General features: G+C 41.1%; 1 protein-coding gene across 1 annotated transcript in view; it reads right to left on the bottom strand.

Annotated features, from left to right (window-relative positions):
• Nucleotides 1–552: 552 nt before the first annotated feature.
• The window catches only part of LOC112840452 (aldehyde oxidase 2-like), an 80483-nt gene continuing 57676 nt past the window's right edge, over nucleotides 553–23359 (bottom strand). The window contains 6 exon segments of the mRNA XM_073905512.1: nucleotides 553–1985; nucleotides 4265–4340; nucleotides 14393–14560; nucleotides 17702–17890; nucleotides 18002–18067; nucleotides 22335–22446. Coding sequence (XP_073761613.1) covers nucleotides 4287–4340; nucleotides 14393–14560; nucleotides 17702–17890; nucleotides 18002–18067; nucleotides 22335–22446 — 589 coding nt within the window. The 3' untranslated portion in view covers nucleotides 553–1985; nucleotides 4265–4286.

The raw sequence follows: 23359 nt of genomic DNA on the forward strand, positions 1-23359 counted from the left end.
GTTGGTTGTGTCCGACTCTTGATTTTGGCTCAGGTCATTATCTCAGGGTTGTGGGTTAGAGCCCCACACTGGCAGGGCTCTGCACTTAGCATGCAGTCTGCTTGGGATTCTCTCTCAAATAAATAAATAAATCTTTTTTCTTTAAAGTGGTTATATTTTGTGCTTGTGTGAGAATTGGCTGGATGGGGATGGTATGAGAGTAAGTCCTTGCACTATATACCTTTTTATATTTTTGAACTGTGTGAATGTATTGCTAATTTAAAAAATTTAGTAACTATCCTTTAACGATGCTTAGAGCCCAAAGAACTGGTTTCAAGTATGTGGTTTCAACTGTGCCTTTTTGAAAAAGTATTTGATTGATATCCATGCCATTCAGATTTTAGTGCATCAACTCACACAAGTAATTTTTATATAGACCCCTCTATTTTTGCTGCTTTATAGTTCTCAACTGTGACAAATACAAAACGCCTAGTAACCATCCTTAGCCCCAACAAGACCAAATTTTTACAAAATATGAATTATATTTACCACTGTTTAAAATGATACAGATGATAAAACAAAAATTTCAAATATTTTATTTATTTAACAGAGAGAGAAAAAGAGAGAGCACAAGCAGGGGGAGAGGGACAGAGGGAGAGGGAGGAGCAGACTCCCCTCTGAGCAGGGAGCCCAGTGTGGGGCTCGATCTCAGGACCCCCCCATTATGACTTAACTGACTGAGCCACCCAGGTGCCCCAAAACAAATTTCTTATATTCACATTAGATTACACAGTTAAGGATTTTATTTCTGAGAGCCAAAACTTTTTTTTTTTTTTTTTTTACTTTCAGCTTATTTTGCCCTGGCTACTCCCACTAAATTCCCAAGCTCTTCTGCTTATGTGTGCAAAAACCTTGTGTAATTTTTTGTCCTGCCTATGACTTCTCTGTTCTAGTCTCCTTTCTCTTTGTGCTTCAGTCCCACTTCTTCCCTTAAACTTCTGTGGCCCTAGTGAAGCCTCCAAAGTCAGTGGACAGGCCTGTGCACAACCGTATCCCAGTCCCTTCAACAGATGTGCTCACTGCCTCCAGCGACCTATAGCCTCCCCTACCGCAAGCCTGATCTCTGCCTCCACGTCACCCAGTGCTCTCAGATCAGCCCCCCATCGCTCATTCACTTCTGGAGTCCTTGCAGATGGTGGCTTGGTGACTTCATCATGCAAACTCTGGCTGACAGAGTGTCAGTTTACCTCCTGACTTTCTGGTCAAATAAGGCCTAATTCATATTCTCCTCTGATGGCCTCAAAAACTCAGATCAATGGAATTTGGTGGATCCCACATGTTTTAAACTACAACGTTGGGATGATTACAATTTAGAACTCTTTTGCTCTGTGTTACTCCCTTCAATATATGGGAAACTGAGCAGGGAAGTATTTCTGAAACTGATACTAGATCAGATATTTTCTATACACAAAAAATTAAAGGGTTTTATGATAATACATTGAATATGTTTTTACATTGCCTTTTTATCTCCAAATTCCAAAAGAATGTTAACCAGTTGAATAGCTGACCTACATGACTAAAATACCACTCCTTTGCTGTCAAATGCTCATGCACAGACCCACAGCTAATTCACAGTAGGAACAAAACAAAACCTAATCACATATTTATTTACTGAGAAGTGTCTTTCATTATAGGTTTGTAACTTGCATTACTAGTCCAGTTAGATTGGATGGACACAGAAAGAAACAATTTGCTTTTAGAGCAATATTTACATGATATCTTCAGAAACAAATCAAACTTAAACTTGGCTATTGTGTATATTGCAAAATTTGTCTGGTGGCCTCTAGCCTAGAAAGTCTAAGTAAATAATTTATAAATAGTGATTAATCTTTAACCTAATCAGACTTGAATAGTGTTTCTAAAATTTGTGTCTTTTTTCCACCACAGTATAAGAATACCAGTTTGGATTAACAAATCACCTTTTTACTTGTGAAAAACTGAAACACCTGGAAAAAAAAGAAAAGAGAATAATTATAAAAGTGTGCAAATCCCCCAACTTTTGCTTGTAAGGAAAACAATAAATAGTTGAAAAATTGGATTGGTAAAGCTTTATGGATCTGAATAAGCACATTTAGGTAGTTCTTATTCTTCCTTGGCCTCCATGTCTTCATTTATAAAATAAATGAGAAGCTGGATGAGCTCAGAGATTTTCACACATTTTTAGCAGAGGTTTAAAATGTTATGGGAACACACACACACACACGATTTTAGTGGGGTACAAATTTAATAAGGTCAGTGTTTAACACTTGCTTATAAAGCAAATATGTGAGAACAATTATGCTACTTTGAAGAAAGCAAAAATCTGAAATTGCGGGTAAAGGATGACAGTTAAAGACTCAGAATGTAATTTATATCTGCATTTTTTTTTTTAACTGCACAGCATGGAGATAATTCTGACACATAAATAGCTGTAAGTGGTAAAGTAGCAAAAGAGATTTTTTTGGTTTGGCTTTGATTTTTGGTTTTTAAATTTCTCTTGCACTCTGAGGATGTTCTTTATTTTGAAGTTTGTACAAAAACTTGACAACCCAGTTCATTCACTGGTTGTCTCCAATTTGTTAAAGTTTGGCACTTAGTGTATCTGAGTGTGTGTGTGTGTGTGGCTTTCCTTGATTGAGTACTAGTGTCAGGCACAATGCTGTGCACTTTACAAACCTTGTTTTATACAGGGATTAGAGTGAATTTGCCAGCATATCCACATTTAATTTTAATACTCGGAAAGAGAGAGGTAGCGAGAGAGAATAATTAAAGAGCTAACTATTCTGCCCTCTATACGTGGGTGTATGTTTTTTAATTACTATTTTATAATAATTTAAAATATAATTTTAAATGTTGACTATTTTGATTTTTGTTGTTACTGTGAAAGGAGAAACAAAAATCTCATTAATTATTTAGTCTGATTTAGCAAAACTATCAATGCAAGTTCTTATGTGACAAAGCACAATGGAATTAAACATATCTGTTAATACACATAGGTTGTTTTAGACATTTAATTGGAAAATTAGAGTTTGAAGAAAAAAAAAATTTTCTCTGAATCTATGATGTAGTTCTCAACTCTGCTTTCATTTTCAACATTAAAAATTGTTGCCCAGTAAGTGTGCACAAAAACAGTTTAATTTTCCAACAATGCAATTTTCCAACAATTTTCCAATGTTTCTTTTTGTCAGCATACATTTCCCAGGCAGTTTTGGTGGTCATGCTCCAAAGCCTTCAGTGCCCTGTGTTTTGTGTTAAGCTGCACTATAAAATTGTAGGGGTTGAACTCAACAAATACAACTAGATACCTCTTTTAAATAGCAGTAATTAATTATAAATGTGGGAAGCAATAGATTTTAGTTTGGTGTTTTGCACTCAAGATATAAGTGATTCTCAAAAGAATCAGGGAATAGGATCTTTAAAATATCTTAATCCAGAGCTTTCTCATTTTATTTTATTTATTTATTTTAAAGATTTTACTTATTTATTTGTCAGAGAGAAAGACAGAGAACACAAGCAAGGGGAGGGGCAGGCAGGGGAGAAGCAGGCTCCCCACCGAGCAGGGAGCCCCATGTGGGGCTCCATCCCAGGACCCTGGGATCATGACCTGAGCTGAAGGCAGACGCTTCACCGACTGAGCCACCCAGGCGTCCCAGCTTTCTCATTTATTTTAAGAGGAAAAGGAAAAACTGGGACGCCTGGTTGGCTTAGTCGATGGAGCATGTGACTCTTGATCTCAGAGTTGTGAGTTCGAGCCCCATGTTGGGTATAGAGATTACCTAAAAATAAAATCTTTAAAAAAGAAAAGAGAAGAAAATGAAAAGAAAAATTGCTATGTTTTTCTTGGATAAAATACCTTGACTTTCCTTGTCAGCATCCAAAGCCATGCATGTTTAGTGTTAAAAAATTAAATGTTGGATAAGATTTAAAAATGAAACTAGAGGGGCTCGTGGGTGGCTCAGTTTTAAAGGTCTGCCTTTGGCTCAGGTCGTGATCCCAGGGTCCTGGGCGGCAGGATGCCCTGCTCATCAGGGAGCCTGCTTCTCCCTCTCCCTGTGCCCCTCCCCTTGCTCCTCCTCTCCCTCTCTCTCTCTCTGTCTGACTCAAATGAATAAAGAATCTTTAAAAAAAAAGAAACTAGATTTACACATTTGTGCAATCCTAAACTTCCTTAGAACAGTTTGAAAGCTACTGGCCTGGCTGATGTTTTTTCTTTCTGAGTAATTATCCTTCAGCTTAATAATCTTACCTTTTAGGAAATGACAGCAATGTTACGCTATAGGGATAGACCAAGGTTTAAATGTCTTTGGGTCATCTCTTGGGATCTAAGAAAGAAAGCAAATAAAATGCTTAATGTCATAATGCCATTGCAATATCTCATCAGAAAAACTATCTCGAATCTGTAGGTTTTGAAAATTTTTCTTTCTTTTTTTTAAGATTTTATTTATTTGACAGAGAGAGAGACACAGCGAGGGAGGGAACACAAGCGGGGGGAGTGGCAGAGGGAGAAGCAGGCTTCCCGCGGAGCAGGGAGCCCGAAGCGGGGCTCGATCCCAGGACCCTGAGATCATGACCCGAGCCGAAGGCAGACGCTTAACGACGGAGCCACCCAGGCGCCCCTGAGAATGATATATCTTAGGAAGATGTTTGGGGGAGGATAGTGGGAAGGGGAGAGTGGTTAGGCTGAGAGTTGTTTGCGTTGGAGCCTACAGACTTGGTCTCCTCTGCACTGATCTGAGAACAGCCCCATCTACACCTTTAGCCAAATGATTTGTGTGGAACAGCGCCCTTGCTAATTAACCCCCAGGCTTATTCTACTATCCTGGACTACCGGCCCCAAGATTTTGACTTGTTTATCCTTCTTCCTTGTGCTCCTCAATTCCCGTGTCTTCTGCTGGGAACTCCCCCCTAAGGTCTGGCAGGAAGCAGATATTCCTCCCCTCTGCTGTTGTCCTGTTTTTGTTTGGAGAGTTGACTTTTAGTTACAAAAGTGTTAAAAACAAGAACAAACTTCCCATAAGTAATGGAAAGTTATGAAGATCCCAAAAAGCATTTCTCCTAATATTTCTTTCACAGAAATACAAAAAGGAGGCAACAAAAACAAACAAAAAAAACCCTCAAATTCTAACCTGTTATCTTTACAAATTCTGTTCTGTTTGCTCTTAGTCTGTATTGAAATGTAAATGGGGGCTAGGTTTGCCTTTCTCAAAGGGCCTTTCCGTATTCTCTACTTAACTGGCGCTTGGGGAGTTGCTTGGCTATCTCATTTAGAATCATCCTGTTGCACCTGGGCTGGGCTAGACTCGGACAAAGCGCTTCAGTCTAGTCTAAGGTGGTTTTAGGTCAGCTCCTCTGCTAAATGGAATGGAATTTTTAGTCTTTTCCAAAACCTGCTTCTAATTCTTTTCACCAGACCTAGGCCCCCAGGTGCCCCTCTGCTTTGGAACACAGATCAATTGTCATTCCTGGCCTTCTTGAGTCTCACCAACTCCTTAGCTTTTGGAGTGAGGACCTAACTCTTGTTTTGGTCTCAAAGGCCCCACCTCTGGGACTTAAGCTGCTCTTCATTGGCTTTGGGTAATCTTCCCTTTATCTTCTTTGCTTGGTGCCATCATCCCCTTCCTTCTCCATTCTATCTCTCCCTGTTGGTTCTCAACAATTAAGGCAATAGTCACTATGACTGTCAAGACCAATTCTGCTTTTCATTAACTCTCAGCTTCTGAGCTATATCTGGCCCAATCTCATTGGTCTTAAGGTCTAGTGACAATGCGTACTTGCCATCTTTATCATCATCACTGTGCAGTAAAGGAGTAAGTCAGCAGGCCTGGGTTGTCCAAACTCTGCACATTCCAAAAAAAGTTTTAGCCCCAGACCAGCTCCTGAGAGGTAACACCAAAGCCCTTGAAATCCCACCTGATAAGATGTCTTTGTTTACCTGGGGCCTTGAGACATGTGGTATCATTTAACCTCTGGAAGGTCTGGACACTGAGTAACTAAGGTCAGATGCAGACAACTTATGCTTCCTTGGCTGATCTCTAATAAAAACTCTGGATACCAAGGCTCAGGTAAGCTTCTCTGGTTGGCAATACCTTGTATATCTTCTCATACATCATTGCTGGGAGAATTAGGTGTTGTCTATGTGACTCCACTGGGAGAGGACAAATGGAAGCTGGTGCCTGGTCTGTCCTGGACCCTGCCCTATGTTCCTTTTTCCTTTGCTGATGTTAACCTGTATCTTTTCACTGTAATAAACCATAACCATGAATATACCAGCTTTTCTCAGTTCTGTGAGTCCGTCTAGCAAATCATTAAATCTGAAGGTGGTCTCGTGGACTTTTGACTGAATCATCTTCATTATCATCATCATCCTCATCCTCACCTTCAGTGTGTATTGACCACTTCCTACATGTGACAACTGTGAAAATGCTATTCATGCATTATCGTAATCCTTACAACAATGCTGTAAAGTAATTAGAATTATTCTCTCCACAGACCTCTCCCCTCATTTTATAGATAAGGAAACCAAATGATCAGAGAAGTTATATAAATCACCAAAGGTAAGGCTAGGATTCTAACCCACATCCTTCTGACTCCAGCACCCGTGTCTTAACCACTAAGTACATTGGAACTCCTGTCCATTGCTAGTTAAAAGGCTGCCTCCTTCCTGTGTCACATTCTGCATTGCTTGTTTCTCTCTTCATCTGAGGAATGCCTCCAGCTTTGCCCTGTTCCTTTTTAGGTGCTCTCCCTACCTCTCTTCTTTCTCTGCTTCTCTCAACTAGAGGAGTTACCTCCCAGAGACCAGGTAGGAGAGCTTTCAGATACAAAAATATACATTCAGTAACAGTGTCAGATAATCACCCTTCAGTAGTAAGAAAGGCCACTGTGTCAAGTGTCACCAAGCATGGCAGGGAACAGATTTGGCCCCTGCACCCTGGGACAAGAATGTTCAACACGGAACCAGTTTCCCAGCCTGTTCGAGTGCCAGTAAAATGTCTTCCCAGATAGCATGAGAGGCTGGGAGGAGAACGTGATGAAGAACTAGAGGGCATGTGCCTGTCTGAGCGTGTGTGCATGTGCATGTGAGTAATGTTTGTGTGTCTGTGTGTGTGTGTGTGTGTGTGTGTGTGTGTGTGCAGAAGGGTAGACAGCATTCTGAGGAAGGCACCATGGGAGCCTTCACTGCGAGTCATCTCCTGAGTGTGCGTTTGTGTCTGCGCTCCAGCTCGCAGAACCCATGGGGCTGAGGTGTGTCTCTGCTAGTTTTAAGGCCTTGCCAAGTATCTGTGGCTTAGCTTTAGCAGGACAGGATGTAGAATGCCTGTTTCTACATGTGATGGGGGTAGGTTCCAACACTACAAAGAAATAGAACACAATCTTGTAGGACTGGCGGTACATGTCCCTCTGTTCAGAGAAATGCAAGGTGGCACACAGGATATGTGGTTGAGGACTAGTGTTTGGGGGCAAACCAGCTGATGGGAGTGTAGGCAAACCGGGCTGCTCACAGTGCAGGAAATGTTCCTGTGTCTCTCCTTCATCTGGCAGGAAGGGCTCCCTTTACTAAACTAAACAGGTGGCACTTTTAATGCTGCCAACTCTCACTGAGTCTGGGCATCTAGAAATGCAAAAGAAGCAGGAAGGGAAAACGAAGCATGGGGGTGGCAAGGTGCTAGTGATGCAGAGGGAAGGAAGCAGGTGGAAGGAGGCTGCATCAGGGTTTGTAGAGTGGGGAGGGTAAAGGCCTTCAGAAACCAGACACCCAGCAACTGTACAGAATAACAGGGCAGGGCAGGCATGGCCATCAGAACTAGGTACCGGTCTAGAATGGAAGGACTGGTTCCCATGAAGTTACTCTAAAGTCAGGCCTCCGCCTAACACGTGACATACCCACTCATTGTGGTTGCAAGTATTCCTTATGAGTCAGCATGATAAAGCTGCCCCTTCAAAATGTGGGGTGAACTGAAACCTGTTTACATACTTGTTTCGAAGCTAAGTGTCTGATTTTAGCTTCCAGGAGATGGAAACTGAATCTGCTCCTTGACTTTACATGGCTTCCCACGGTGGCAGCCCCTACACACCACGGTGTTGTAGCTACTTTAATAAATACTTAAATACTTTTTGCTGCTAGTGATAACAAGGTTTTTGTATTTGTCCTACTGCCAAATTCTTTAAGGCAGGATTTTTCTAATTTTTAAGGCTGTGGAGCTCTTCTTGTCTCTGAATCCTAAAGATTTTTTTTTTTTTTGGATGAAATCACTGTTTCTAAGGAAAAGTTCTAACTTGAAAGTATTAATTAGGTATTTTCTGTATATCTTTAAGAGAAATTTCCTTTTTTTTCCCTTGTGGAATTTTAAGTGACTCTACAAAACACATTTTCCAAGAAATACATTTTTCTTTCTTGCATCACCAGAAAGGCGAATATATACAGATGATGTTTCTGGCTGGGTCTGGCTGAGCCAGGCTGCTCTGCTGGGCTCTGAACAGAACCTACCACCAGCAACACTGTTCTGACCAGGAGTTAAGCACCTAGGAAAGGGCCCATGGATAAAAACAATAATCAACAACTTTGATCAAGGTAACCAAAGCCACAGATGTAAACAATCTTTGATATAGTAAATGATTGTTCAAATAGAAGAATTTTTTTTTTGGCCTGCTTTTTGGTGAAGCTTAGAACTAATTATCTGTGAAAATGAGGCTGCTAGTCTTAAGGGTTGTTTTTTTCAGCCCTTAGCAGGTCAGCTTGATTTAATGTGGAAATTCTTTTTAAGCCCTTTGGAAGAGGCATATTTTGAAGAAAGTCATTAATAGTTATGGGTATTTGGTGGAAACTTCACTTTAATATTTACAGAGTGACTTGTATTTACACAATATTCTTACATGCATTATTTTATTTAATTCCAAAGGACAAATGAGGGTTTGACCGTCATTTCTATTTAAGAAATAGGCAGGCTGTTATTTACCTTATGTAATAACCTCCTCAGGTTATTACAAGAGGAGGTTTTAGACTTTCCAAGGCTCACGTTCTGGTACACAGACCTTCTGAATCTCTTGCCTTCTTATGTGTCAGAACAAATTGTGTTTTGACAACAGAATTCAAAGGCCAAATATACTAGGAGTGTTAATATCTGTTTCTCAAAAAAGTTTGTTTTGGTTTTTGTTTTTTTGCATAGTACAGTTTTATATGCCAGAGTGGATCATTATATACAGTTGACCCTTGAACAATTTTGGGGGCTGGGATGCTGACCCCCCCGTGAAGGTGAAAATCCACTTATAATTTTGACTCCCCCAAAACTTAAGTACTAATAGCCTACTGTTGACTGAAATGAACTCTGTTACTGATAAAAGAGTTGATTAACACATATGTATTATATACTGTATTCTTATTATAAAGTAAGAGACAAGAAGAGGTTATAAAGAAAATCTTAAGGAAGAGAAAATACATTTACAGCGCTGTACTGTATTAATCTGGGTATAAGTGGACTTGCACAGTTCAAACCTGTGTTGTTCAAGGGTAGACTGTATTTCGGTTAAAATACCATGTTGTAGTTTGATTAAATGTAAATCTGATAGGCTCAGATTTGTTCTAAGATGCTTTAAAGAGACTGGTCTGTGTGAGGAGCCAGGCTATGAGGACTTTAGGAGGCCTGCCGTGTGAACAAATCGTAATTTCTAAAGAACTGAAGATATAGACCTGGATTGTGATAGACGCTAGTTGCAACGGAAGCTGGAATAAGGATTATTCAGGTTTCACCCTCCTGATGTAGAGATAAGTAAGTCACAAATTTTATTTTTATTTATTTATAAATTAACTAATTATTTTAGAGAGAGAGAGAGAGCAAGTGTGGGAGGGGCAGAGGGAAAGGGAGAGGGAGAATCTTAAGCAGGCTCCACACTCAGCACAGAGCTTGATGCGGGGCTTGATCTCACCACCCTGAAACTGTGAGCTAAGCTGAAATCAAGAGTTAGATGCTTAATTGACTGAGCCATCCAGGCACCCCACATGTTTTTATTTCTGATATCTTTATGCCAGGAAGAACAACAACTGCAGCCTTTTAGTTACAAGTTTTTTCTACCAATATCAGAGACTTACAAGGTAAGGCCATTTTTGAGGGCTACTTGGTCCCATGCTACTTTGAATCCAATGAAACTGCCACAGGGCTTTTGCATTAATTATTCTCTAACCATATCATTACCAGCTTTATGCTTGCTCCCTCACTTCACTCAGGCCTCAGCTCAAATGTCAATGCCCTAGAGAAAATTTCTCTAATAAACCATCAAAAATTATCTAAAATAATCTCTCCATCACATTCTAGTCCCTGATTTTTCTATTTTGCTTCATAGTATTTATCACCACCTGAAATTATATTGTGTGTTTGTTTACTTGTTTACTGTTTGGTTTCCCCAGTAGAATGTAAGCTCCATGTGGGCAGGGATTGACTGGCTCACTGTTTCTTTAGTTCCCCAGCAGTGTCTGGTGCAGGGAAAAATTAATGATTGATTGCATGATGAATGATCAAAGCTGGGGCCAAATCTATGACCTCTTTGACTTTAAGAAAAGGTTAAGGCTAAGTTAGAAAAGTTTTGTTCTATTAATTCACAGGCATAACCCAGAGTCAGCTGAGCACTTACAATTCATGGTAATTATTTGTCTTTCTCCCCTGCTACACCGTAAACAACTTGCGAGCCGGTACCTGTGAGTCTGGTTCAGCAGTATACTCCCAGTACCTCAAAATATGCAAAAAGGAAAGTATTGAATTGATTTCTTGAATTTGATTAAAAATATGAAAGGTGAGTGGGATTAGCCTGGGAAAAGGATGAAGATGGTCCCTAACAGAAGGCAGAGCTTGGTGGAGGCCTCTGTCCTTGACAAGAGGAGCAGCCAGAAGGCGGCAAGCATGGAGCGAGAAGGCAGGGTAGGGTACCATGCATAGCTGGAGAAGTGGGTGAGGCTGGTCATGCTGGACCTGCAGGTTTATAGGTTTGGCAGGGCAAGTTAAAAAGTTATATCTTTATCTGAAGAGCAATGGGAACCTTCTCACCTCCATACATGCTAGAGTGCCATGATCCTATTTGTCACACCCCAACTTTCTGGCTGCACTAGGTATAGGAAGGCCAGTGAAGAGGCTGCTTCAACCCAGGCTAGGGAGATGGAAGGTAGACTTCGGGTTTCTAGAAAGTAAGCTCCACAAATGGAGAGGCTGCTCTCTGTTTCATTCACTTCTGACTTGCCAGCCCCCAGAACAATGTCTGGCACCTGCTTTGTGGTATAATACAGATGGAGGAGTATTGCCATGTCCTGTGACAGGAAGTAGCAGAATCTACATTTCGTGTGTTTCTGGTCCTCTTTGTTAAACCAAGAGTCAGGACTTCCTCCTCTCTGCTTCCCTTGGGAGGCCCCACTGAAGGCTGGTTTCTGGTTATCCTTTTGCTGTGGGTGTCTGGAGGTCAGAACAGAGAAACTCTTGAATCCCTGAAGTACTGTCAAGAATTTGAAGAAGCCCATACTCTCATCATGAAGTCACTCCCAATTATACTGATCAAATCTTTTTAAACATTTATATTAGGGATATCTCAATTTTGGAAAATGAGTATGTAAATAAATTGTACATATAAATAGTTATGACTTAAAAGATGATTACAAGTGTGTGTGAATGTATATAAATACCAAATTTTTAAAAAAAGATTTTATTTATTTATTTGTCAGAGAGAGAGAGAGAGCATAAGCAGGGGGAGTGGCCAGCAGAGGGAGAAGCAGGCTCCCTGCCTGAGCAGGGAGCCCAGTGTGGGACTGGATCCCAGGATCCTGGGATCATGACCTGAGCAGAAGGTAGACATTTAACCAGCTGAGCCACCCAGGTGTCCCTAAATACCAAAATTTTTATGATTATTTCTGGTTAGTGGGAGTATGGCTGATTTTAACTTTCATCTTATTCTTTGCAATATTTTTCTTACTTTTCCATAATGGACATGTGTTACTTTTATGAAGATAAAAAGTAATACATGTTACTAAAATGAGGTTTATATATCAAATCTAGATTATAACATGAGGTGCTATTTAGGTGTGTTTTAGAAAATGTGAAGGGACTCCTGGGTGGCTCAGTCAGTTAAGTGTCTGCCTCCAGCTCATGTCATGATCCCAGGGCCCTGGGATCGAGCCCCGCATCGGGCTCCCTGCTCAGTGAGGTATCAGCTTCTCCCTCTCCCTCCGCCCCTCCCACTGGCTCACAGTCTCTCACTCGTGCTCTCTTGCAAGAGTCACTCATGCTCTCTTGCTCTCAAATAAATAAATAAAATCTTTAAAAAATAAAATAAAATATAAAAAAAAGAAAATGTGAAGTTACTTTTACATTGACCCTGAGCATTTGATTGGTGGGTATACGAATTAGTACATGATTTATATCCACAAAGACATATTCAATTAGTCTTACCAAAAAGCCATCAGACTTGGAAGAAAATATGGCCCCTTCCCAGGGGCAAGGTACCTGGCAGGCTGAGTCCCAAATAGTAATTGAAATCCAAGTGGTTCACTTCTTACCATTGCATGTGACAGACTGACTTTGCCAGATAACCCAATTATTAATAATGGCCTAAAAATTTGGAAATGAAGGAATTCATTTTCTGAGAGCCAGACCATTTGAAGACTGACAAAGTTAAACATGGGCAAGAAAGGAAAATTAGAACCTGCTGCTGCATGTTTTTAGTTTTGCCAAGCTGCCGCATTTGGGGAAAGGATATTTATTACTGCAAAAGAAGACTGAGAACAGTTTTTGAAAGGTTGGGAGTGCTTATGCATTGGGGTAGAGATCAAGCAATTCTGCAGTTACCTGTGTGACCACTGTTGCTGGGAGGAGATGGACAGGGCCCTCTAGGCCCAACTCAGTCCTGGGAAGGGGTCCCTGCAGTGGAGGAGTGCTGGTTCCCTGACCGCGGCCAACTGGGCAGGACTGACCTGAGGTAGGTGATAGTAAACCTTCTGTGGACAGCACAGTCAGGTGACGGGCCGCCTGGGAGGGCAGAGCTATTGCTGGGACCCTTGGTGGGAAAGAGGGGGTGGTTGGTATGACTGGAGAACAAGCAATGTTGAGTCAGGTTTGGAGATGGGAAGAGGGCTGGATCATGTAAGGGAAGGAAATGTGCTATGATGACATTTCCCTTTGAGCAGTATTCCCAAATCCTGGGTCACATTATTCTTTCACTCTATGGCTGGATGTTTTGGAGAGGTCATTTAAGTATTTAGGCTTCTTTCAGTATAGATCTGAAAACACAAATTTCCTTTAAGAGGTAGAGAATCAATTCTTTTCTCTCTAAGAGGCAATATACTATACTGGAGCCAGATGGTCTGGGTTTGAGTCTTGACTTTGGGCCAAGTTTCCTCAATAGTAAAATGAAGAAAATAATACCAGTTACCTGACAGAGTTAGAGTAGTGACTCATGAGATAATCTGTGTAAAATATCTAGGACGGTGCTCAATCAACGCTACCGAGTGTTAATGTATATATTAGCATGCTATGAGGAAACGGGCACAGGCAGACTCAGTGACCTCCCCGAGGTGGCGACACTACAGCATTCAGCAGGCTGGGATTGCTGCGTGCGTGGGCATCTAGCAGGTGACTCCCAGTCATCCCTCTCCTGGGCTGGGGGGCGTTGTCATGAAGTGGAAGAGCGGCAGCTGGTAATAAGATCCCGTTCTTCTCAAGGAAAGGTAGATTGTGTACTCTGCGTTTGTATTGGGAACACGGACAGTATATTATCAAATACAGCTACATGATACATGGATTATTTTCTGTGTTTGTTTTTCTTGAAGAGTAGGTTAGGTAGGATAGAGGGAGGAAATAAAATGGTTCAGTGAAATCATCCAGTTGTTTCATATTTAGCTATTAGTTTTTGAAGCATGATAAATCATCCTGCTTCAGGGTTGCCGAGACAATCAAATTAAATAACAGATGTAGAAATGCTTTTTAAAAATTTAGAATTGCTACATATACACAAGGTATTTGTGTGATTTATTTTTAGCCTCTTAATACTTTGTTTTTTTAATTAAAAGATTTTATTTATTTATTTATTTGACAGAGAGATAGAGAGAGAGTCCAAGTAGGCAGAGAGGCAGGCAGAGGCAGAGGGAGAAGCAGGCTCTCCGCTGAGCAGGGAGCCCGATGTGGGGTTCGATTCCAGGACGCTGGGATCATGACCTGAGCCGAAGGCAGACGCTTAACCAACTGAGCCACCCAGGCGCCCCGCCTCTTAATACTTTGATAAGCTTACATTTTATAATTTGACCTTGTAATTTGATCAGATTAGGTTATGAATTTACCTTAGAGGTCTAAGAAACAAGAGATAGAAAAGCCACCTTTTAGGAAAATAATCAATAATTCCATACCATCTCTGTGAACCGATCTGCACAAGCCATTCGAACCCATTCTGGCGTTGCTGGGCTCCTCACTGTGAAGTCCTCAGCTATGTCTCTTTCCCTGCGTGCTGCGGCCACCGCGTCAGTGATGGCAAAGAACACAGATGAGCCCAGGAACATCCCGGACTCCCCCAGGCCCTGCAAAAAAGCACATTTGTTTTAGAATCTTCTATACTAGATTACAAGCTACTATATTTCAGGACCCAGGTCTTTATTCACCATTGTATCCCTAACTCCTAGCACAGTGTCTTGCTCACAATAATTTGTTCAGTAACTTATTGACTGAATGAAGCTTGAGTACTCTTAAAAATTGCAACACCACCTGAACTTCCCATATCGGTAATGCCATCTAGGTTAAATCTTTGTTCTATAGGAAAGGTGGATGCACACGCACATGTGTGCGTGTGTGTGTGTGTTGGGGGGGGCATCTTATTATTTATTTATTTATTTATTTATTAATTTAAGATTTTATTTATTTATTCATGAGAGACAGAGATAGAGAAGGAGGGAGCAGAGGGAGAAGCAGGCTGCCTGCAGAGCAGGGAGCCCGATGTAGGACTCAGTTCCAGGACCCTGGGATCATGAACTGAAGACACTTAACTGACTGAGCCACCCAGGCACCCTGTGTGATATCCTACTTAGGGAAGCACATTCAATGGTTAACTTCATGAGCAGAGAGAAAAATGCCTCGTTATGACTCCAGCATCAGGGGAGGTAGGGTACTCTAAAAGAGTACAGACTTGGGTACCAGATGATGAGTTGCAAGCCCATCATCTGCCAGGAACAATCAGGTAATATAAATGAGAGGATGTGGGCAGTTGAAGGACAGCAAAGAAAAGTGGGAATTATGGTGAAGTAGAGATACCTCCATGTCCTGTCTAAAGGGGCCATTGGTGTCTTCTAAAAATGTAGCCAAAATTACCAGATCATCCAATTTTTCAAGGGAATTTAGATATTCTTATTTTAATGTACAATTCCCTGATTTTTTAAGACTTATTTATTTGAGAGAGAGAGGAGGAGAAGGAGAGGGAGAGGGAGAGAGAGAATCTCAAGCAGACTCCCTGTTGAATGTGGAGCCCAATGCAGGGCTCGATCCCAGGACCCTGAGATCATGACCTGAGCTGAAGGCAGACACTTAACTGACTGAGCCACCCAGACACCCCTACAATTCCCTGATTTTTAAAAACACTGTGTGGGTCACAGAAAACACATCTGTAGCCTAGATTCAGCCAGTGGGCCCCCAATTTGCAACCCTAAGCTAGAGACGTGGAGTTTGAAACCTGGCCCTTACTCCCTCTGTTTCTCTGGGTGAGATTATCTCTCTGAGCCTCTGTTCCTTTATCAGTGAAATTCAGGCAATGATATCTATGCTACAGGGTGTTGTAAAGTTTAGCAAGTGCAAAAGCTCCTAGCACAGTGCCTGGTACTCGGTAGGTCCCTGTTATTATTACAGAATATACTCTATGGGGCACCTGTAAACCCATGATTTTCCTCAGGGTCTGCTTATGAGTGGCTGGTCACAACCATAGGACTCAGGTCCTGCCTGTCCCATTGTTCTTGGTGGCTTGAATGCTGCTCTTTGAGTGATTTCCAGCCTAATGAGAACCCACAGGGGATGCTGATTGTCCTTCCTTTCAAATTTGCACCCCCACACCTCTCCACCCTCCAATTCCATCACCGTATGCCCAGGGAAAGTTCCTGGGCTGACACTGGCCTCCAGTTTGGAAATGATAACATTCCAGCAGATATAAATGAACTCATTTTCTCTTATATCAATTCATCACCCCTAGTAAGAAGTCTCCTAAAAGACTTAAAAGAAAATTTTAACAATACATCTCAAACCTAAAGAAAGTTTCTACTCAGAGTGATTTTCACATAATCTGCGTACAGCAATGACAATAAATGCTGACCTTTCTTTTCTTTTTTTTTTAATTTTTATTGTTATGTTAATCACCATATATTACATCATTAGTTTTTGGTGCAGTGTTCCATGATTCATTGTTTGTTCATAACACCCAGTGCTCCATGCAGAACGTGCCCTCCTCAATACCCATCACCAGGATAACCCATCCCCCTCCCCCCCTCCCCTCTAGAACCCTCAGTTTGTTTTTCAGAGTCCACCGTCTCTCATGGTTCGTCTCCCCCTCCGACATACTCCCCCTTTCTTCCTCTCCTGCTATCTTCTTCCCCTTCTTTTTTCTTAAAATATGTTGCGTTATTTGTTTCAGAAGTACAGATCTGTGATTCAACGGTCTTGCACAATTCACAGCGCTCACCGTAGCACATGCCCTCCCCAATCTGACCTTTATTTTCATTTGCAACTCCACTACTTTAGCAATTACTAACGGTTTGTGTCTTTGCTTCCTGACACCATTGACATTTTGGGCCAGATAATTCTTTGTTGGGGGGCTGTCTTGTGCACTGAAGGCTATTTAGCAGCGTCCCTGGCCTCTCTACCCAGACTAGGAACATCTCCTCCTTCCACAACCGCAGTTGTGATAACCAGATATATCTCCAGGTACATTGCCAAATGTACCCTGGGGACCAGTTGAGAACCATTGTTCTGGATCCATTTATGGGTATGGATGAGGACCCTGAGCCCCCAAGAGGTGAGTGATTCATCTATGATCACATGGAGCTGGCGAGGCTAGGCTAAGAACCCAGGTCCACTGAGGCCCGGTCTAGGATTCTTCCCAAGCTGCCACTTCTTCCTAAGATTTTAGTAGTATCAATGAGCCTTCAATCACTTTTAATATTTTAGTCTTAAGGTTCTTAAGTGAAAATATTATTCTTTTTTTTTTTTTAAGGATTTTATTTATTTATTTGACAGAGAGACACAGTGAGAGCAGGAACACAAGCAGGGGGAGTGGGAGAGGGAGAAGCGGGTCTCCAGCTGAGCAGGGAGCCTGATGTGGGACTCGATCCCAGGACCCTGGGATCATGACCCGAGCCGAAGGCAGACGCTCAGTGACTGAGCCACCCAGGCGCCCTGAAAATATTATTCTATCAAATCAGAACTTTGCACCAAATTTTAGCGTTTCCAGTGAAAGAAGATACTAATAAATAAAGACCTTGGCCAAGGATGGCCATTAGGCAGAGATCACTTATCCTCTGTGAATCTCACTTTTCTCTAGGTGATTCTTCTCCAAATTCTACAGTCTCTTGTAATTTGGTCCTGATAAAGGTTGACATTATTATTATTATTATTTTGTCTACCTGCTTTCATTTACCATGCTACTTGATAGATCACATTGCATAGCAGTAGGTTTGAGTGCTTACCTTGGATGAATAGATGGTTGGTGGGGTTTGTGATGATGGCAACAGGGAGACATTGAATTCCTCTGGGACATCAGTGACGGTTGGAATTTTGTACTCATCTGGGCCTCGAGAGTACAGAACACCTTCTGGGGAATATTTCAGCTCTTCAGTGGTATAAAGGCCCATTCCCTGAATAAAGGAAACTTCAACCTGAAAGGGGAAAATGTCAAGCTCTGTGAGGCTGTATGCTCTTTAGACGTACTTAGCCTCCCCACAATGACTTTCGGGAAGTGGCATCCATCTCCGTGGGCCAGCACCTACCTGCCCAATATCAATGGCGGGATTTAGGCTGCAACATGTATCCATGATGATGTCTGTTCTGATTTTCTGCCAAAAATGAAAATATTTCACCATAAAAACTTGAATTAAAAAGATTATCTTAAGATTTATTTAAAAGGTCTCCAGTTATTCCAGAACTCTTGCTGGATAATTAACACTGCATTGCACCTCATCAGTATCAGAGGTGGTAAGAAATCTGCCAAACTTTTCCACTTTAGTGCTAGGACTGGCAGTGACCCCAGGAGATCTTACGTAATCTTGGTTTGACTTCTCTCTCTCTTTTTTAAAGATTTTATTTATGTATTTATTTGACAGAGAGAAACACAGTGAGAGAAGGAACACAAGCAGAGGGAGTGGGAGAGGGAGAAGCAGGTTTCCCCCTGAGCGGGGAGCCCAACGCGGGGCTCAATCCCAGGACCCTGGGATCATAACCTGAGCCGAAGGCAGACGCTTAACGACTGAGCCACCCAGGCGCCCCTGGTTTGACTTCTCTTAAGTGACTCCAGTGATTCTACACCTGGATTTGTTGTTCTGCTACAACTCATGAGCTCATCAAGTCCTCATGATGATTTGATGGAGGTGGTATTATTGCTGATTTACAGAGGAAATCATGTAGCCATAGTGGCATGTATCAAATGGAGATTTGAAAGATCTTGGAACATATGAAGGGAAAATGTTGAGACTACCTTTGACTATGCTAATCTCTTTCCTTCCCTGAGAAACATCACACTAATTTGGCCCTTATGTTTTGGCACGGGGCTCGTGCAGTCGGTTTGTTAAGGAGCCACAGAAAGCCCATGCGTGCCAGTGGTCTATCTCGGGAATATCTCTGGGCTTTCCTTCTGCCCCCATGTCCTGTGCTTTTTCTGACAACATCAGCATTCTCCGTTTAGGCTTACTAGCTGGGCTCCTCCTTTCCATCTGGTCCTTTGGGTTGACAGTTCTCTTTTGACTCAAATGTTGACCTTTCAGACAACCTTCTATGGGCATTGGGACCAGCCTTCATTTATTCTCAACAGATAGGGCAGGAGGTTGGACACACCTCAGAGTGGGCCTTGGATTTATTCCCACCTTGAAAATGGGTATATTTTGCATTAAGGGTGTTGGACAGTGGGAAGAGATGGCTGTGCAGTAATGGGACACGTTTTGACTCAGTATCCACAAGTGCCCAGCAGCAATAGGCCTGTCATTTAATTTCTCTGATTTCCCTTTAGTTAAAAGAAGTTTTGCCTCTTCAAGGAATAAACTATTTCAAGGGTTGAAGTGATACCACAGTGACTGAACCTTAGCCAGTAATAAGGAAGGCACAGGGACAACCAGATTTTAACTTTACTGGTACCATAAATTGTGGAATATCCCTGTGAGATTTGTTTCTTCAGGGATTTATACCAAGGCCCTCAGATAGAATTGCCAGATAAAATAAGTATGTCCCCAATGCTGCAGTAAGCATATTTATACCAGAAATTTATTTGTTGTTTATCTGAAATTCAAATTTAACCAGCCATCCTTATTTTTTAAAATAATTATTTAATTAATTTCTAAGCCTTCTCACATTATAGGGGCCCATATAGACCTGTATGACATAAGTCAAGGAATATCTGACTTTTGTTTTAAGAAGATGTGAAGCCAGCTCAACATCCTCTTTTTTTTTTAAATTTTATTATGTTAGTCACCGTACAATACATCATTAGTTTTTGATGTGGTGATCCACGATCCATTGTTTTCGTATAACACCCAGTGCTCCATGCAGTACATGCCCTCCTTAATACCCACCACCGGGCTAACCCATCCCCCCTCCCCCCTCCCCTCTAAAACCCTGTTTATTTCTCGGAGTCCATAGTCTCTCATGGTTCATCTCTCCCTCCGATTCCCCCCCATTTTTCCCTTCCTTCTCCTAATGTCCTCCATGCTCTTCCTTATGTTCCACAAATAAATGAAACCATATGATAATTGACTTTCTCTGCTTGACTTATTTCACTTAGCATAATGTCCTCCAGTCCCATCCATGTTGATGTAAAAGTTGGGTATTCATCCCTTCTGATGGCTGAGTAATATTCCATTGTATGTATGGACCACATCTTCTTTATCCATTCATCTGTTGAAGGGCATCTCAGCTCTTTCCACAGTTTGGCTGTTGCGGACATTGTTGCTATGAACATTGGGGTACATAAGCCATCCTGTATTTTTATTTGTGAGCTACAAATCTGGCAATACCACCTTCAGGGTGGAGGATCAGAAAAATTAGTTGATTTCTAAAAACAGCTTTCCAGGGACACCTGGGTGGCTCAGTCAGTTAAGCATCTGCCTTTAGCTCAGGTCATGATCCCAGGATCGTGGAATCGAGCCCCACATCAGGCTCCCTGCTCCGCGGGGAGTCTGCTTCTCCCTCACCTTCTGCCCCCGCCTCTGCTCATGCTCGCTCACTCGCTCTCCTTCAAATAAATAACATCTTAAAAAAAAAAAAGTTTAAAAACAGCTTTCCACTGAGTGTGGAGCCTTGAATGGGTTACAGGTGTGTCAGGACCCTGACACTTGGACTTCTGTGGGGTCTGGGGCAGGATTCTCAGGCTGGTTACCTGCCAACATGAGGTCCTTGTTTGTAAATGTGCTGTGCAAATATTATCATTATGTATATGTACCACGATGTGAAAAGCATTAGGAAACACAGTTTTAAAATAATTATATGAACAATTTTTTCCTATTTTCATGGGTTTACTTCTTCACAATGATCTAGAGTGAAAATGGGGATATAACGTATCCTAAGGATGAACTCAAGTGGAATGTGAGGGTGACTGCTCTCCAGACATCTCTTCATTTACTGTATTTTCTATCTTATTTATATAAAATTTAAGTTACGGACAAATTTACTAACATTGGGGCAATAAAAGACATTTTGATAAGATTTCCAAGTCAGTATTTGCAAATTCCTTCCTATTTTATATAAATTGATCATTTCTAGTTTCAGCTAAGATGGTTCAAGATGATGTTGGAATAATCTGTATATGGAATTTAGATGTGTCATTGGTCCATTCTGTAAATTTCCTAACAATTACTATGCTTTGGATATTCTATATATTTTTTATAACTTATTTTATTTAAATTCAATTAGTTAACATATAGTGTATCATTAGTTTCAGATGTAGAGTTTAGGGATTCATTAGTTGCATATAACACCCAGTGCTCATTACATCACAAGCCCTCCTTAATGCCCATCACCCAGTTACCCAATCCCCCCACCTCTCTCCCCTCCAGCAACCTTCAGTTTGTTTCCTATAGTTAAGAGTTTCTTACTGGATATACTATATTCTATTTAAGGTTTCTGTAATTTCTCTATTCTGAGAATGATATCTGAGGTATATTCATGGTTTACCTTTTATGGTGGATGTTAACTTTTTTTTTTTGGAAGTTGTTAGCTTTTGATTAAATATGATTCCCTGCCTCCAGTAGGATGCTTGATTAAGTAGTAAACATAGAAATTATTTTCACACCCCTCCCCCATCTATTTTGTTAGGGACAGTAGTACCCTTGGGATAACTGACTTCAGAGAAACATCACATTGTTATGTTCTCTCAGATGTTTACTCAAGACAATTTACTAAATGACCTATTCCTTCAGGATTAGATAACTTGACCTTGCTTTAGGAACAGACCCCTTTTTTCTTGGCAAAAACTTTGCAAAGCAACTTTATTGTCTGAAATGGAATAAAAAACAATGCATTTTAGGCTGTCATGAACAATTCTTTTTTGACTACTTCTTTAAAATTTTTTAAAAAATTAAATTAATTTTTAATTGAGATATAATTGACATATAACATATTAGTTTTGGTATACAACATAACGATTTGATATTTGTATGTAAAATGACTATCACAATAAGTCTAGTTAATGTAGTTACCATTACCACACATGGTTAAAAAAAATCTTTTTTCATGAGATGAGGACTTTTAAGATCTACTCTGTTAGCAACTTTCAAATGTGCAATACAGTATTATTAACTATGGTCTCTATATTGTACCTTATATTCCCATGACTTAATTATTTTATAACTGTACCTTTTGACCCCCTCCACTGTTTTCATCTAAGCCCCTACCCCCCACCTCTGGCAACCACTGACCACTGTTAGGAGCAATTCCTTCTTGACGACTTCTTAAGTGGAAATTCAGCATGAGGTTGGATCTCTAGACATTCCCAAGGAACTGAAAAAATCCTGTTCTTATTGTACAAGTATTACATAATGAAATTGGGCTATTTATCATACAACACAATTTTGTGGTTGTTGTTTTAATTTGCCAAGAGGACAGTTATATTTGGCTTACCTTGTGATCTCCTGTCAGGCAGTCAGTTTCAACCTCGGAACAGGCTGCTCCATAGACATAGTACGGAAAAGGGTCTCCTCCCTTCTCCCAGTCCATGAAAGCCTTGTAGCCCCTAATGGAAGAAAGAAAGCCCATTAGCTTGGGGTGGTGGTGGTGGTGGTGGTGGTGGAGGGGTTGCAAACAATGTTGACTCATTTTAAAAGTTATTATGATAGTATTTTTTATTGATACTTATTTCAACTGCTTTTTAAACTCATTTAAACTGCTACTTGTATTTCCAACCTAGCTAATTACAGCAACACTATCATGGGCCTCCATTTAAAGAGGACACTCTTTGTGCTACAGTTAGGATGACAAAAAGAGAGAGAATCCAATAGACTGTTTTGGTCTGGACCTCCCAGTGTGTCTGTATCCATGGTTTAGGGTTTGAGCTTTAGCTCTGTGGATTGAGAACCTCAATCGATTTTATCAGCATTCCCAAAGGGACCCCCTAGACTGTGCTAACTGGGGAAGTGATGATAATTCAGGGATGGTGAAAAAGGGCACTTCATTCAATGCATTAATGTACAATGGAAGATGTACCTGGCTAGAGGGCTGATTTGCTCTCTTCTTGGGTAATTGAACTCAGAAATTTAGAGCTCATTAAGTACAGGGCACTGGACTGGGCCTGTTACCTTCCTCATTCCTTCCTTCCTTCCTTCATAAAAAAATTGCTTTAGTGTTTTCTTTCTCTGTGCATGTGTGTGTTTAGTTTGGTGATTTGTTTCACTAGATTATAAAAGTGATGTCATACACTTCCTGAACTTGACAATCAGTTCTCCTCTTTGTGCTTCATTCAATGAACATGAATTGACTGAGGGCCTCCCACTGACAGAAACTGCGCAAATGAGGATTGGTGATTATCCTACGCATCTCTTCCGGCCCAGAGAGGAGCTTCAAAACAGAAAGGTTTTATGGTAAAGGGAGGGAGATTTGTAAAACTGAGTTGGAAGTTGTTTCTAATGATGCTATTTTTTTACTACTCA

This window comes from Callorhinus ursinus, unplaced genomic scaffold (genome assembly GCF_003265705.2).
Source record: "Callorhinus ursinus isolate GAN/ISIS: 27379988/994484 unplaced genomic scaffold, GSC_fseal_2.0 scaffold2, whole genome shotgun sequence".
Classification (NCBI taxonomy): domain Eukaryota; kingdom Metazoa; phylum Chordata; class Mammalia; order Carnivora; family Otariidae; genus Callorhinus; species Callorhinus ursinus.